Source organism: Hypanus sabinus, chromosome 6 (genome assembly GCF_030144855.1).
Source record: "Hypanus sabinus isolate sHypSab1 chromosome 6, sHypSab1.hap1, whole genome shotgun sequence".
Taxonomy (NCBI): Eukaryota; Metazoa; Chordata; class Chondrichthyes; order Myliobatiformes; family Dasyatidae; genus Hypanus; species Hypanus sabinus.
Window position 1 is genome coordinate 148,161,242 of NC_082711.1, and position 15,412 is coordinate 148,176,653.

Genomic DNA, 15,412 nt, shown 5'->3' on the forward strand with positions numbered 1-15,412 from the left:
ATGTCCTGAGTAACAAAGGGAAACAAAAGAAACAGTGAGTAGTGTTGGAACTGGAGAACCCACCCCATCCTCGCAACCCAAAACTAGACGGCTACCTAAAAAAGCAGCTAGCTCTACCAAAAAAATTAACCCAAATATGACTTCCAGTTCTGTGCCGTTAACAACAGTTCCGTATAAGTAATACAGCAAATAATAACTATGCACTAGAAAACAGAATTACAAATAGGAACAACTTCAAAAGAAGTATAAAACTTAATACAAAGAAAATCAGAAGAAAACCAAAACTAACCTACCCACGAAAAGTTATAAAAGATTGAAAGAGAAAAAAAGGGAGGGAGAAAAGGGGGAAATTATAAATTCAAAGAGAGTACTTATCTACCATTTACAGGAAAAAAAAGCAAAGCTGAAACTATGAATCAACCAACAGGGAGGCCTTCAATAAAAACTCCAAACCTCCAAAACAAGTTAAAGTCAATTGTAGATCTCTATAGATAAAGTTATACAAAAATAAAATAGATTACACAAGTAACATCTAAAAGTCCACAGGGAAACATTAAACTTAGACTATCTATTTAGAAAAAATGCTCCAAGTCCAGGGAGAGATTGACTACAGCCCTTAGAGTTTCAATAGATAATGTCTGAATTATTCAAGTAAAGTCTGAGTTCGGAAAAAAATAGTTTTACTTCAAGAAGTACTCATCAACCATTTTAGAAGGTCAGGCTGGTTCCGAAGGAGACGAGGTGGCGGGAAGACTTCCAACAAATGCCTCAGCCTCCCTTCACTGATTTAAACCACTTATAATCTCCAGTAGTGAGCGTAATTTGAAGATCGGCTGGATTTCGGAGAGAGGGTCTGAATCCGCAATCAAAAAAGCACTTTCATTACACCTTTAAACTCATGCTCATCTTCAGAACCTGGGGGGCATAATCCTCCACAAAACGAATGACCGTGTTTTGAAAAGCAGAAGTACCTCTGCGGCGTGCCTCCATAATCAAATGGTTTTTCACCTGGTATTGATGAAAGCATAAAATGACCGGCCGTGGACGGGAACCCAGAGTTGCACGGGGAACATACATCTTGTGAGCCCTTTCAAGCTCAGGTGGAGTCGGAAGAAATTCTTTCCCGAAAATCTCACAGAGAAAATCAGAAAAAAATTCAACGGGAGAGCCCTTTTCGATGGCGTCTGGCAAACCAAGAATTCGTAGATTGCAACGTCTGCTCTGATTTTCAAGATCCACCATTTTGGAAGAAAGTTTACTGTTCTCCTCTAGGTTGGAGCAGAGAGTTTCAAGATATTGAACACGGCGTTGTAAATCTTCAGAAGTTAAGCCAATGCGAGATAAATGTTCAGCATGTTCATCCACTCTAGCATTGATCTGATCCAATTTTAAATCCAGCTGGTTGAAAGAAGTTCTAAATTCAGTTCTAAAATCCATTAAAGTATCTTGTCGATGTTATTCCAAAACAGCGAGAATGTCAGCCGGCAAAGCTGCAGAAGTTTCCTTTTTCCCGGTTTTAGTACTTTTAGTAGCCATTATAAGATAGATGTGTTCTCAGGCAGGTAAAAGAGAACTAATAAAATACCTAACTAAGGTTTAAGAAGGGAGACATATAGTGCAAAGATAGGAAGAATAACGGAGCAAAAGTTTGGAGTGACTAAACAATCGCCATCTTACTGGAAGTCCCCCAGTTGCTTTGTTTCTGGCAGCGCTAATGAGGTAACGAGAATGTGATGCAGCATTTTGTTTGAGGTGGGGAAAGCTTCTTTTTCAAATATTCCAAATGAACCTTCTGTTGAATTTAAGACTTGGTTGAACACAGTTTATCAATTCATCTGAAAGATGGAATTTCTGATGATGCTACATTTTTTTCAATACGTATTTAAGTATGACCCAGATATCCTCAAATGCCTGGAATGGTGCTTGAACCAATACTCAGCAGTTCTCACTGACCAACATGCTTAACTAGCTTATTGCATTTGCAATTGAAATTGCTGGAGAACGTCATTGGTACCCTAACATCCAAAAAAAAACAATAGTGAAAGCTTTACATCAAAATGTACCGAACAGTTCTTTTGTTTGAACTTCCATTGTAATAAGCAATTCTAAAATTCAATAATCATGTATATGAAAGATTGAATAATTTTTTCACCATTTGGTATTTGGTTATTTAAGTTGGATGTACTTACGAGAATGGAGAAAAATGTATTTTGTTACCAATTCTGAATCTGAGAGGACTTGAGCTGTAAATGTAAGTCTAAGGTAGGGTTTGAAAAGAATTGCAGCCAAACATTGATTTGCCTGTTTTGTTAATTGATCTACTAGTTTTTAGATTTGTCTTTCTTGAAAGTAACTGTTATATTCAATTCGTGAAACATATTTAAACATTCAGAATGTAATTGTGCCACAAAAATGCACACTTATTCTTTAATTTAGTTTTTTTTTGTTGTCTCATTTCAGGTATTCAACCAGTTTTGCTGTTATTCCTCAGAAATATTCGCCTTTAGATTTAGTATTGTGTTCCAGGGAACACACATTGTATTAATGGAGTAATGAATTGAAGTAACGCAGGATGCCCTAAACGTTGATACTTCTATTATTTTAAATAATTTTGATTAAATATGCTTATCCCTGTTGGTTTTGGATGAGTTATCTAAATGCCATAAGTCAGTTTAGTTAAGCAGATAATAGCCACAGTCAGAGACTGGGACTCTTTTTTAATTGGAGTTTACAGATGCTGTAATGTACTAAAATGTATTGCCTTGAAAATGAGAAAGGAGGACTTGGAATAAAGGTAAGTGGGATAAAGATGAGAAAAAGATTTGGGTCAGATTGGTACAGTTTTTCAGTTAGAGGTTCCATTGAGATTTCCTGGTTAATGACAGTTAACAGGTCCACTAGTTCCTGATAGCTGTTCTGCAGTTTTACACCAGGAGTAGCTTGTGTTTGTGGTATGACTCTATTCATAGCTGTCTAAGATTGAAGAGTTTTTTATAGATTATGAACATCGCAGGTATCTTTTATTCATCCCTTGTAACTGAACTGGGGAGGCCGTGAAATTGCATATAGACCAGAAAGACAATTTCCTTTCCTTGGAAGTATTAAAGAAACAGATTTTTTAACACAATTTTTTAGTGCAGCTGTTTTTTAATGTTTAATTTGTGTTATTTAAATTTTATAAATTTTGAAGTTTTAAAATCATCAGATGTAAGAGCAGTTTAAGGAAACAGAACACCTTTTGCCAGAAAGGCCATCAGATTTGTTTGAGATTGTGACTTAAGAATCTGCTGCTTAAGATGTAGTCCTATTTGCATACTACTATGCTTTATGGGTTGTGGCAGAAGAGCCTACAGTGCAAACAGACTGGCAGGTTGTGGAAAGTAATGTAGCCATGGGAATGAATGATGGGATGGATATAACATGTTGCAATCCATTGATACAGAAAAGGTAAACCTAATCGCGAGAGGAAAGGAACTAATTACCACACAAGACCAGATAATTTTGAAAACGCCGGTTTCATGTAAAAACGATAGTCACCCACACTAGGCGTTTTTAAAAATATCCCTGTCCACATTGAAAACTATATTTCGGCGAATCTCCTCCTCCTGCGCATGCGTAGGACACATCCATTGAAAACAAGCGACATATTTGGTGTTGAATCTTGCTGTGAAAGATGGTGCGTGTTTGTTCAGTTACAGACTAGGAAAACTTAAACAATGGGCAGCTGTTGGCTCTCATGCAGGAGGACTTAAAACTAAAAAAAACAAATACTAGAGTGTATGAAGGCAACCGATGGAGAGTTCACGGACAGTATGACCCAGCTGATGTTGAACATTGAAAAACTGACGAACTCTGTTGCATTAATAAAGCTCCTTGTTAAATGTATAAATCATGTCTGCATCAGTATTATCTTGTATTTCCATACAATGTTACATTAAGCTGTTACACATCTATTGTCAGAGAAGTACTTGCATAAATAGGTAAACCACCTTCATACAAACAAGGACAGAAAACAGGGCAAAGTGAGTATACTTGTTTATTCAGTGAGTTATGGGTCAAAGTATTTGAGTACATTCTAACTCTTCTGGCTTCAGTCTGTTGTCGTCTGTTCTGAAATTGTTAGGTTGCGTTCAAGAAAACAAAGAAATAGCACGCTGCCGTCACCATCTGTCATGAGAGCGTTTTTAGATTTCTCCGGTTACCCCGTCCACACTGATCTGCCCAAGCTGCATTTTCAAAATTACGCACCCTGGAGAGCATTTCTGAAAAGCTCCAGTTTCGGGGGATGAAAACGCTGTTTTAGTGCGGGTGGAGGGTAAAAACAAAGAGAAAAAGCTTCGGTTACGGATTTATCCGGTGTAGTGTGGACGTAGCCCAAGTCCATTTTATTGTGTGCAACCCAATCGCCATTTTCTGTTACACTTTACCATGATGAATTACCAATAGAAACACTTTTTCTATAATTGTACCTGTTTCAGATTGGAATATCTGGAGACAGTAATGAGATAAGGTCCCACTACCTATTAAATGCTCCCAATGGCGTGCACCTCAAATAGCCTCTGACAACCAAGTCCAGCTCCTGGCCTTCACATGTGGCTTAGCTAGTAAGCCAGACAGAACCATTTCTACTGACAGGAGGGGGCAAAGGAAGGTTACTGGTGTCTTAAAACAAATTGCTTTGGGCAGATGTGACTCATCGGCTATGGTTGGCAGGTTATCTAGGTGAAGGAAGAGTACGATCTCAAACCTCCACTGGCTTGTTATACCCACTCACGGGGAAGGCTTCAGAAGTAAACCCAAGGGAAAATTCTGGAGCTGGAGTCCCTAAGAGAGTCTTACATTGAGTTCAATGTTGACTGGCAACTTCTGTGATGTTGCTGGTACCAAATTGTGTCAGTCTCTGCTGTTCCTTTGGGTTCATCAGATGTGTGGAGAGGGGGAGCTTGCTACATGGGCAACAGCTTGCTCTCCGTCTCATACTGCCTAAGGTTGTGTGTTTAGATAGCTAGGACGCAATATCCATGGTTAACTCTGACTGACAGAGGCCTGAGACCTCAGACCTATTCCAGGCCTGCAGATGTAATTACAGCATGATTTCACATACCCTATATATACATAAATGTAAGGAAGTATAACAGGAGTATAAAAACAAATGGAAATCATAGGTCCATTTATTAGGACATGAAATTTAAGGATTGTTTCAACGTTAAGAGATAAAATGTCAGATTAACATCTGTTCCTTTTTATTAAATATAACTCAAGTAATATGTAATGACACTGCTAAAGCATGTCTAAACTTGGAAGCAATGCTAAATTCTTTCCCAAGTAAAAGGGTGATGCAATTATTTTAGAATGTGTACGCATTCTTCATCTCAGTTAATTTTCAGTTTAGTTTCAGATACTTCAGAAAAGGCATCTTTAATTATGAAAATGTCCCTTTCTAACAGATTTTATTACATTATTTGCCCTTGCCAGTTTCAATTTTTAAGCCTGTTTTCTTGTCATTGCTGAAGACAGCATGATTTATACTGGAGTACTGTTTCACAGGGTTAGCAACTCTAAATCATTTTCTGATAAAGCTTTTTGAACATTAGGAGTAGTTTTGTTGGCCAAGACGGGTCTTGGTTTTACCAAGTACCTAAGTATCGTAGTTTCCAGCAGAGATGATGGTTATTGTGAGTTGTTATTGGATAGTGGGACTGTTGATTTTGTATAATGGTATCACCTGTTTCTCATTGGCCTGTGTGTGGGCTAAGGTTGTGATGAAATTGGGACAGAATTGTTCTGGCAAAAGGCAAACTGCTTTCATCTAGTAGGTTATTAGTAAGACCATAAGAGATAGGAGCAGAATTAGCCCATTCAGCCCATTGTATCTATTCCACCACTTAATCATGGCTGATCCATTTTCCCTCTCAACCCCATTCTCCTGCCTTCTCCCTGTAACCTTTCACACCCTGACTAATCAGGAATCTATCAACCTCCATCTTAAATGCACCCAATGACCTTGCCCTACACATCTGTCTGTGGTAACGAATCACACAGATTCATAACACTCTGACTAAAGAATTTCCTCATCTGGATATTCCATTATTCTGAGGCTATAGGAAATGTCCCCTACATCTTTCAACATTTGATAGGTTTCAATGAGATTCCCCCTCTCTCCCCCCCCCCCCCCATCTTCTGAATTCCAATGAGTACAGGTCCAGAGCCATTAAATGCTCCTCCTACAATAATTCTTTCATTCCAGGAATTATTCTCGTGAACTTCCTCTGAATCTCTCCACTGTCAGGACATCCTTTCTTAGATAAGGGGCCTAGGACTGCTCACAGTACTCCAAATGAGGGCTCACCAGTGCCTTACAAAGCCTCAGTATTCTATCCTTGCTTTTATATTTTCGTCCTCTCATGATGGGTGCAAATACTGTGAAGCCCCTTTTTTCCAGGCATCTCTAGAGATGCAGCTTGTTAGCCCCTTGCTAACAACCACTGGACTCAGCATTGAGAACCACCTTTCTCAAACTCAGTACGTCTATGGTCAGTATGACTTGGGTCCCACCAAAACCTGGAAGTTGGGGTGTCTCAACCACCCGATCCCCATTCTGTGCAAATATTATGTTAATACTGCACCCATGCAATTAGCCATTGGCAAGACATAACAGATCATACACTGCATACAATTATCAAGAAAGTATAATTACAAATGTCAGCTTTACTGAACTGTTAGTAGGAAAAAGAAAAGGGAGGGAAAGGGCCCATTACAGTTAACCCAGTTCAAATGTGCACTTAAGTTACAGCTCAACATGAAGTTGTCTTTAACTTGTGCATTGGACCCGCGGTCTGCATGAAAGCACATGCCACCTTCCGAATGTCGTTCAGAATCCACATCGAACTAATGGGCTCCCCCATGGGAATGTTGGTCCTTCCTCCTTGAAGTTGTTCATCTGCACTTGGCACCTTTTGCAACAGGGATGGCATCCTCGGGCATCTTCTCTGCTGTCTTCTCTCAGCTCCCGCCAAAAGACCTTGACCCACACCAGTGTCCCTCACAAAAAATTTCTCTGCCCAGCGTCCTCTAGAACCTACACCCAATTCCACCATCTTGATTGGCTGACACGACCTTCCTTAGTTGAGCAACATAGTCACTTACCTTTAGCTCAAACCCAAACATGCTAAGAGCTGAATAGACTGCTCTTACAAAACTGCTAAAATGAAATACCTACAGAGAAGCGGTAAAAATCTTAACCAGGGCTTTACAGTTACATTTGCCTTCTTCATCATCTACTCAACCTGCAAATTAACCTTTAGGGAATCCTGCATGAGGACTCCGAAGTCCCTTTGCACCTTGGATTTTTGTATTTTCTTCCTGTTGATAAAATAGTATACACTTTTGTTGCTTCAATCAAAGTGCATGAATTGAATTGAATGATCTTTACTGTCAGTATACATAGGTACAATGAAACTCTGGCTTCCTCTCAGGCAATCAAAGTGGTAGATAAAAACAAGACAGTAATAGAAAAACGGTATTAATTAGATAAGTAGCAGAAAATAAGTTACAGCAGTACCAGAATGTCACAGTAATGCACAAAGTGCCATTAGTGCAAGTATTTGGGTCCTTGTGTGTGCTCACAGTTTCAGTCATTGTTCTGTGGGAGTGGTGCGATGGAGGCCACAGCTCTGGGGTAGAAGCTGTTCCTCAGTCTATTTGTTCTGGTTTTTAGTGTCCTGAACCTTTTGCTGGACGGAAGTGGGTCAAACAGGGAGTGGCTGGGCTGTGTGGTGTCTCTGGTTACGCTGATTGCTTTCCTCCTGAGTCTGCTGGAGTAGATGGTGTCCAGTCCTGGGAGCTCCATCCTGACAGTTTGCTGGGCCGCCTTCACCACGCGATGCAGGTCTTGTCGCTCAGCGGCTGTGCAGCTAGCATGCCACACTGTAGCACAGTTGGTCAGGATGGTTTCAATTGTGCTTCTGTAGAAGTTAAGCAATGGCTTTTGTTGGAGTTTGGCCTGTTTCAGCTTTCTGAGGAAGAAGAGTCTTTGTTGTGCATTTTTACAAGCATCAAGGTGTTGGTGGTCCATGTCAGCGAGGTGTTGGTGGTCCATGTCAGCTGCTTTGACAACATAACTCCATGGAACTAATGGCAGATGTATTCCGACTGCCACTTTGCTCATTCTCTTAATCTAAGTCCTTCTGCAGCCTCTCTGCTTCCTCAACACTACCTGTCCCTCCACCTAATATTATCTGCAGACTTGGCCACTAAGCCATCAATTCTATCATTCAAATCATTGATAATAACATTTTAAAAAAAAGCAGTTCCAACACTGACCTCTGCAGAACACCAGTAGTCACTGGCAGCCAACCAGAAAAAGCTCTCTTTATTTCCAGTCTTTGTCTCCTGCTAATCAGCTAATCCTCTATCCATGCTAGTATCTTTCCTGTAATACCATGTGCTCTTATCTTGTTAAACAGCCTCATGTGCAGCACTTTGTCAAAGGCTTTCTGAAAATTCAAGTCCACTGATTCTCCTTTGTCTATCCTGTTTTCTATTTCGTGAATGACTTCCAACAGATTTGTCAGGCAAAGTTCAAAGTACATTTATTATCAAAGTATGTATACTTTATACAACCTTGAGATTCGTCTCCTTACAGGCAGCCATGAAACAAAGAAACCCAATAGAATTAAAAACAAAAGACCATCAAGCACCCACTGTGCAGAGAGAGAGAGAGAGAGAAAAAAAACAGATTGTGCAAACAATAAAAGCAAGCAAACAGCATTCATAAAGCCAGGCATCACTTCAACCCATCCAGAAGTCCGCTAGTTGCAAACTGCAGCCTCTATCCAGCACAGATAATCAAACACTGCAGAACAGCGAGCCATATTGGACTGTCCTTTGCCTCTGACCCTGACAGCCTGACCATTTCAATCTGGCCCGTGCTTAAATCATCCAAATTTTGGTTCATTCCTCATTCTTTGCCACTTTTATACGCGCTTGGGCTCTGCTGCCTCAATTATGCCACTACCCAACCTTTCCAATTTGTTTCGGCTCTTAAATCGATCAAACATTGGATCTTTTCTCAACTTCGCTTTGCCTTTGCTCCGCCACATCGAATTGCCTCCAAGTCAGCTCCAGCAACTCCAGCCCGACGTGCTGCAACCGTCCTGCCTCTCCGAGACTCCAGCCCACACCACAAAAATGCCAGGACGTACAGGTGATTCAACTGAACTTCGGCAGGGAGGTCACAGGCAACTGTTACAGCGATTGTTTACCAGAAAAAGTATGAATAGCAAAGTATTTATAGTTGCTCTCTTTGTTTCATTGGCCACCAGCAAGTGGTCGCTTAACTTCAGCAGCACCTTCTTAAACAGGAACATTTTTCCCTTTGGGAAACCATGCTGATTGCAGCCTGTTTTATCATGTGTCTCCAAATACTCCGAAACTACATCCTTTACAATCGACTCCCAACATCTTACCAACCACTGAGGTCAGACTAACTGGCCTATAATTCCCTTTCTTCTGCCTTCCTCCTTTCTTCGAGTGGAGTGACATTTGCAATTTTACAGTCCTTTGGAACCATGCCAGAATCCATTGATTCTTGAAAGATCATTATCAATGCCTTCACAATCTTCTCCAGCCACCTCTTCAGAATCCTGGGGTGTATCCATCTGGTCCATGTGACTTATCCACCTTCAGACTATTCAGCTTCCCAAGCACCTTCTTCCTAGTAATAGCAATTGTACTTGCTTCTGTCCCCTGATAATCTTGAACTTTCAGCAAATTGCTAGTGTGTTCCACAATGAAGATGGATGCAACATACTTAGTTCATCTGGAATTTCCTTGTCCCCCATTTCAACTTCTCCAGTGTCATTTCCCAGTGGTCCAATATCTACTCTCACCTCTCTTTCAGTATATCTAAAAAGCCTTTTGATATCCTCGCTGATATTAATGGCTATCTTACTTTCATATTTCATCTTTTTCCCTTACAGCTTTTTAGTTGCATTCTACTGGCTTTTAAAAGCTTCCCATTAATTTGTGTTCTATAATATACTCTCTTTAGCATTTGTTTTGACTTTCCTTGTCAGCCTTGGCTGCATCATCCTGCTGTTAGAATACTACTACTTTGGGATGTATCTATCCTGAGCCTTCGAACTTCTCTCAGGAGCTCCAGTCATTGCTGTTCTGCCCTCATCCCTGCTAGTGCCCCCTTCTAATTAACTCTGGCCAGTTCCTCTCATGCATCTATAATTCCCTTTACTCCACTATAATACTGATGCATTGACTTTAGCTTCATCCTCTCAAATTGCAGGGTGAAGTCAATCATATTATGATCTCTATCTCCTAAGGCTTCGTCTGCCTTGAGCTTCCTAATCAAATCTGTTTCATTACAGAACACCCAATTCATAATTGCCTTTTCCTTCATGCTGTCAGCCACAAGCTGCTCTAAAAAGACATCTCATAGGCATTTTACGAGTTTTCTCTTGGGATCCAGCACAAACTTGATTTTTCCAATTTACCTGCATATTGAAATCCTTCATGACTATCGTAATGTTGCCCATTTGCTGTGCATTTTCTATTTCCTGTTGTAGTTTATAGCCTGCATCCTGACTACTGTTCAGAGGCCTGTATCTAACTCCCATGAGGATTTTTTTACCCTTGCAGTTTCTTAACTCTACCCGTAAGGATTTTACAACTTCTGATCCTACATCACCTCTTTCTAAGGATTTGATTTCTTACTGTTTTGCCAACGTAGCCATGTCACCCCTTCTGCTCACCTGTCTGTCCTTTCAATACAATGTGTACCCTTGGATGTTAAGTTCCCAACTGCTGTGCTTTCAGTCTTGACTCAGTGATATCCACAACATCATACCTGCCATTCTGTAACTGCACTACAGGATCATTTATCTTAGTCCATATACTGTATGCATTCAAATGTAATACATTGAGTCCTGAATTGTCACCCTTTTCTTTTTTTTTTTACTCCCCCCCCCCCCCCTTTATATTGCAACTCATCCCATTGACTGCAGTTTTGGCCTATCATCAGCCTTTCCTGGTTAACAGTCTCCTTGATTGTAAACCAATCTCCTCTGATTGTAAACCAATTGCCTGTAAAGGTATTGGTCTCCCTTGGGATCAGGTGTAACCTGTGCCTTTTGGAAAAGGCATACCTTTCCCAGAAGAGATGTCAATTATCTAAATATCTGAAACCTTGCCCCCTGTACTAGTTCCTTAGACACTCATTTATCTGCCAAATCATCCTATTCTTTCTCTCGCAGTCGTGTGCTGCAGGCAGCAATCCAGAGGTTACTACCTTGGAGGTCCTGCTTTTCAACTTTCTACCTAACTCCTTAAATTCTCTCTTCAGGACCTCCTCCATTTTACTACCGATGTCATTGGTGGCATAAAGTGCTAAGACATCTGGCTGCTCACTTTCTGCCTTTAAGTAGGTGCTGCTTGATAGTACTGTCGATGACGGCTTCTATAATTGTAAATACATTGATTGTGTCATAAGAGCTGTATTGGATTTGTCTTGCTTTTTGTGAAAAAGGTAGGCCTGGGCAGGTTTTGCATTGTCAGGTAGAAACCAGTCTCGTAGGTGTACTGTAAGAGCCTACCTAGAGGTGCAGCTTCTTGTGGAATGGGGTGGGGGAGAGTCTGTAGTACTTCGTTGTCCAGTTCTACATCTGTACTTGCAACTCTTGCTTAAAATCTCTGAGTGAATTGAATTGGCTGTAGATTGGCTTCTATGATGGTGTTCTTCAGAGGGAATTGAGATGGATCATCTATTCGGTAGTTCAGTCTGAACATGGTTGGCAGGTGCTTTGGCTAGGTTGTATCATCACTCAGTGATACCAAGTAAGTTAACTTATCTCAGAAGTTTTTAAAAAATGAAAGCTATCCTGGTTGTAAAACTTCAGATTCCTTGTTCACCAAGCTATTGTGGCTGTCTCAACCACTTCATCTGTGCATACTGTTGCCAACGTCTAGATTGCCAGGCCAAAAAATACAGGAACAGATAATATTAAACAAGATATTACAAATTCAAGATATTTCAAATTTTGTTCATTTTTATGTCTTGCAGGTGAAATGGAAAGGGAAAGACCTCTTTGACTTAGTGTGTAGAACAATTGGATTGCGAGAAACTTGGTTCTTTGGACTGCGATACATGGTAAAGGATACTTCTGCATGGTTAAAAATGGAGAAAAAGGTTTGTATGAAGTTTTTATTTGGTTTAAAAATCTTGTTGTTTGCAGAGATTTTAAATTTGAATGCTTAAAACTATAAACTGTCAAGATTACTTGATAACTGTAGTATTGATCTCTAAACATATTAATCTGTAAATCTTAAAATGTTATCTGGAACATAATAGAATTTCTATAAATGTTAGAAAAATTGACTGTGTAAAAATTCTGAATTTATAGTTTACAAATATTGAAGAAAGACGTTGCGGATTTGAATGGACCAAATCTCTTTATTGTACCTTAAAAGCGACCAAATAAGGATTAATAGTGAGTTGCACCAGTAAACTGTGTAGCTTGACTTTTGGTGTCCATTGTATCATAGGTTGGAAAGAGTTGATAATTTTATGAAAGATACTAATAAAGATAATAAAAGTTGAATGGAAAATTAAGGGTGTGTAATGAAAACAGAAAATGTGTGAAGCGTTTTTCAGGACTGGTAGCATCTGTGAAGTGATAGAGATGGGGTCAAGTGTGAATCCACTGATCATTCAGAACTGGTTCCATGATATTAATACAGATGATAACTTTTGCCAGTCTTCAAAGTGTCTTTGAAACCTTGTGCTTTGTAAAATAAAAACAACCTTTTTGTAAGTAGTCTTTCAAAACATATTGTCACTTGAAATGAAACTGATACCATTATCAATAATAATGGCTAGTGAAGATGTTCTGGTTATGCATCCTTGTGTCATCTGTCTTTAATATCAATGATTTAGTTGATTCATTTGATTTAACTAAAAATATATATCTTTCCCCTTCATAGCTTTCTATTTGGATACATGTATGAAAGGGACCAAGAGTGATTGTATATTTCAACTTTTTTCTTTCTACAAAGCTATGTTTGACTCTATTCTGGTATTCCTGAAAGCTGATATAAATAGTTTCTGATATCTGTGAATGCACAGAATTTCTTTCACAAACCTCTGTCATTCAAGTTGCTATGAAGTAGTGCTCTTTGAGAAAAACATTTCAGTTATAAGTTTTTATTGTAGATAAATACAGAGATTACCACTGAGTTATGATACTCTCTTTAAATTCATTGGGAATTTGTTTTTGTATCACTACTAACAGGTGTTGGATCAAGAAGTTCCCAAGGAGGATCCGATTACATTTCACTTCCTGGCAAAGTTCTATCCTGAGAAAGTGGAAGAAGAACTTGTCCAAGAAATCACCCAGCACCTTTTCTTCCTGCAGGTATATGTCCATTTTCCTTCTGCAGGTTTTATGTTTTTCCTAATGTAATGCCTGTAAATCCTTGCTTGGTGCATATCAATCAGATGGGTTAATAGGTAACCTTCAATATATACGTAATGCTAGAAAGTTTGTGAACCCTGTAGAATTTTCCCTTTCTACATAAATATGACTAGAATGTGATCAAGATCTTCATGAAGTCCTAAAACTAGATAAAGAGAAACCTATTAAATAAATAACACAAAAAGCATATTTGTTCATTTATTTATTGTGAAAAATTATCCAATGTTACATATATTTGTTGGAAAAAGTATATGAATCTTTGCTCTCAGTAACCGGTGTGACCTCCTTGTAGAGCAATAACTTCAACCAAATGTTTTTGGTAACCATTGATACATCCTGCACGTTGGCTTGAAGGAATCTTAGGCCATTTCTCCTTGCAAGACTGCTTCAACTCTGGGTTGTTGGTGGGCTTCCTGGCATTAACTGCTTGCTTCAGTTCCTTCCACAGTATTTCTATAGGATTAAGGTTAGGACATGGCTATTCAAAAAACACAAGTTTTCTACTTTTTAAAACATTCTATTATTGATGTTCTTTTGTCTTTCGGATATTGTCTTGTTGCATTATCCAACTTCTATTAAGCGTCAGGTGACGGACTGCTACCTTGACGTTCTCCTGTAAAATGTCTTGATTCAATTTTGATTTCTTTGTTCCCTCAATGATTGCAAGCTGTCCAGGCCCTGAGGCAGCAAAGCAGCTGCAAACCATGATGCTCTTTCCACCATGCTTCACAGTTGGGCTGAGGTTTTGGTGTTGGTGTGCAATGCCTCTTTTCCTCCAAATATAGCAATGTGCATTTCTGCCAAAAAGTTAAGCTTTTGTCTCATCTGTCCACAGAACATTGTTGCACATCTCAAGTTTTACAACACTTGTGGGACAATGTTTTTTTTTGTAGAGTAGCAGTTTCTTCCATGGTGTCCTTGCATGAACACAATTCTTCAGTGTTTTTTCTTAGTGGATATGTGAACGGAGACTTTAGCAAGTCCTTGAGATTTTTGCAGGTGTTTTTTTTTCACCTCCTTCAGTATTGCACATTGTGTTCTTGGTGTGATCTTTGCAGGACACCCACTCCTAGGGAGAGTAGCAACAGTACTGAATTTCCTCCATTTTTTGGTCAATTTCTCGTACTGATGATCTCTCAGGTTTTTAGAAATGCTTTTGTAGACTTTTCCAGCTTCATGATCTCTACAATTCTTCTAAGGTCCTCTGAAAATTGTTTTGATCGGAGTATGGTGCACAAACAGATCTCTCTTGAGAAGAGCAGACTCTGCCAGTAACTTGACTTTGTGTGTATGTGTTTTTAAATATATAGGGCAGGGCACCTCTACAACTGTCACCTCTAATTTCATCTCATTGATTGGAACACCTGACTCCAAATAGCTTCTGTAGAAGGCATTATCATAGAGATTCACATACATTTTGCAACAAATGTATGTAATATTGGATCATTTTGCTCAATAAATAAATGAACAAGTATAATGATTTTGTGTTTATTTAATTGGGTACTCTATCTAGTTTAGAACTTGTGAAAATCTGATCACATTTTAGGTCATAATTTATACAGAAATAGAGAAACTTTTACAGGGTTCACAAGCTTTCTATGCCCACTGTGTCAAAGGTCTGTTTTTCTAGCCTGTTTGCAGTCAGTGGTATTGGCGGGGTCCGTGGGCAGCAAGTCTAGGAAATGGGCGAGTTCCAGTTGTATCATCTATTCCTGACTGTGTGAAAGCTGAAAAATTAAGCCACAAAGGAATATAGTTTTGTTTATTGTGTGCTTAGCAGAGCAGTCATGACCTGAGTGAATGCAAAACCTGTGTACCTGATGGGATTAGAGTTGTACATTATTTGGGAAAATTGACTTTTAAAAAAAAGTTATGAAAGTCTGGTGATTACAACAAGTTGATGAAAATGAAATACTAAATCACGGAGG

The 15,412-nt window shown here is 39.2% G+C and overlaps 1 protein-coding gene across 2 annotated transcripts in view; it reads left to right on the top strand.

Moving 5' to 3' along the window:
- The window catches only part of nf2b (NF2, moesin-ezrin-radixin like (MERLIN) tumor suppressor b), a 61,204-nt gene that overhangs the window by 11,582 nt on the left and 34,210 nt on the right, over positions 1–15,412 (top strand). For both annotated transcript variants that reach the window (XM_059973173.1, XM_059973174.1), the window contains exons 3-4: positions 12,074–12,199; positions 13,302–13,424. In XM_059973173.1, coding sequence (XP_059829156.1) covers positions 12,074–12,199; positions 13,302–13,424 — 249 coding nt within the window. The remainder of the gene's footprint in view (positions 1–12,073; positions 12,200–13,301; positions 13,425–15,412) is intronic.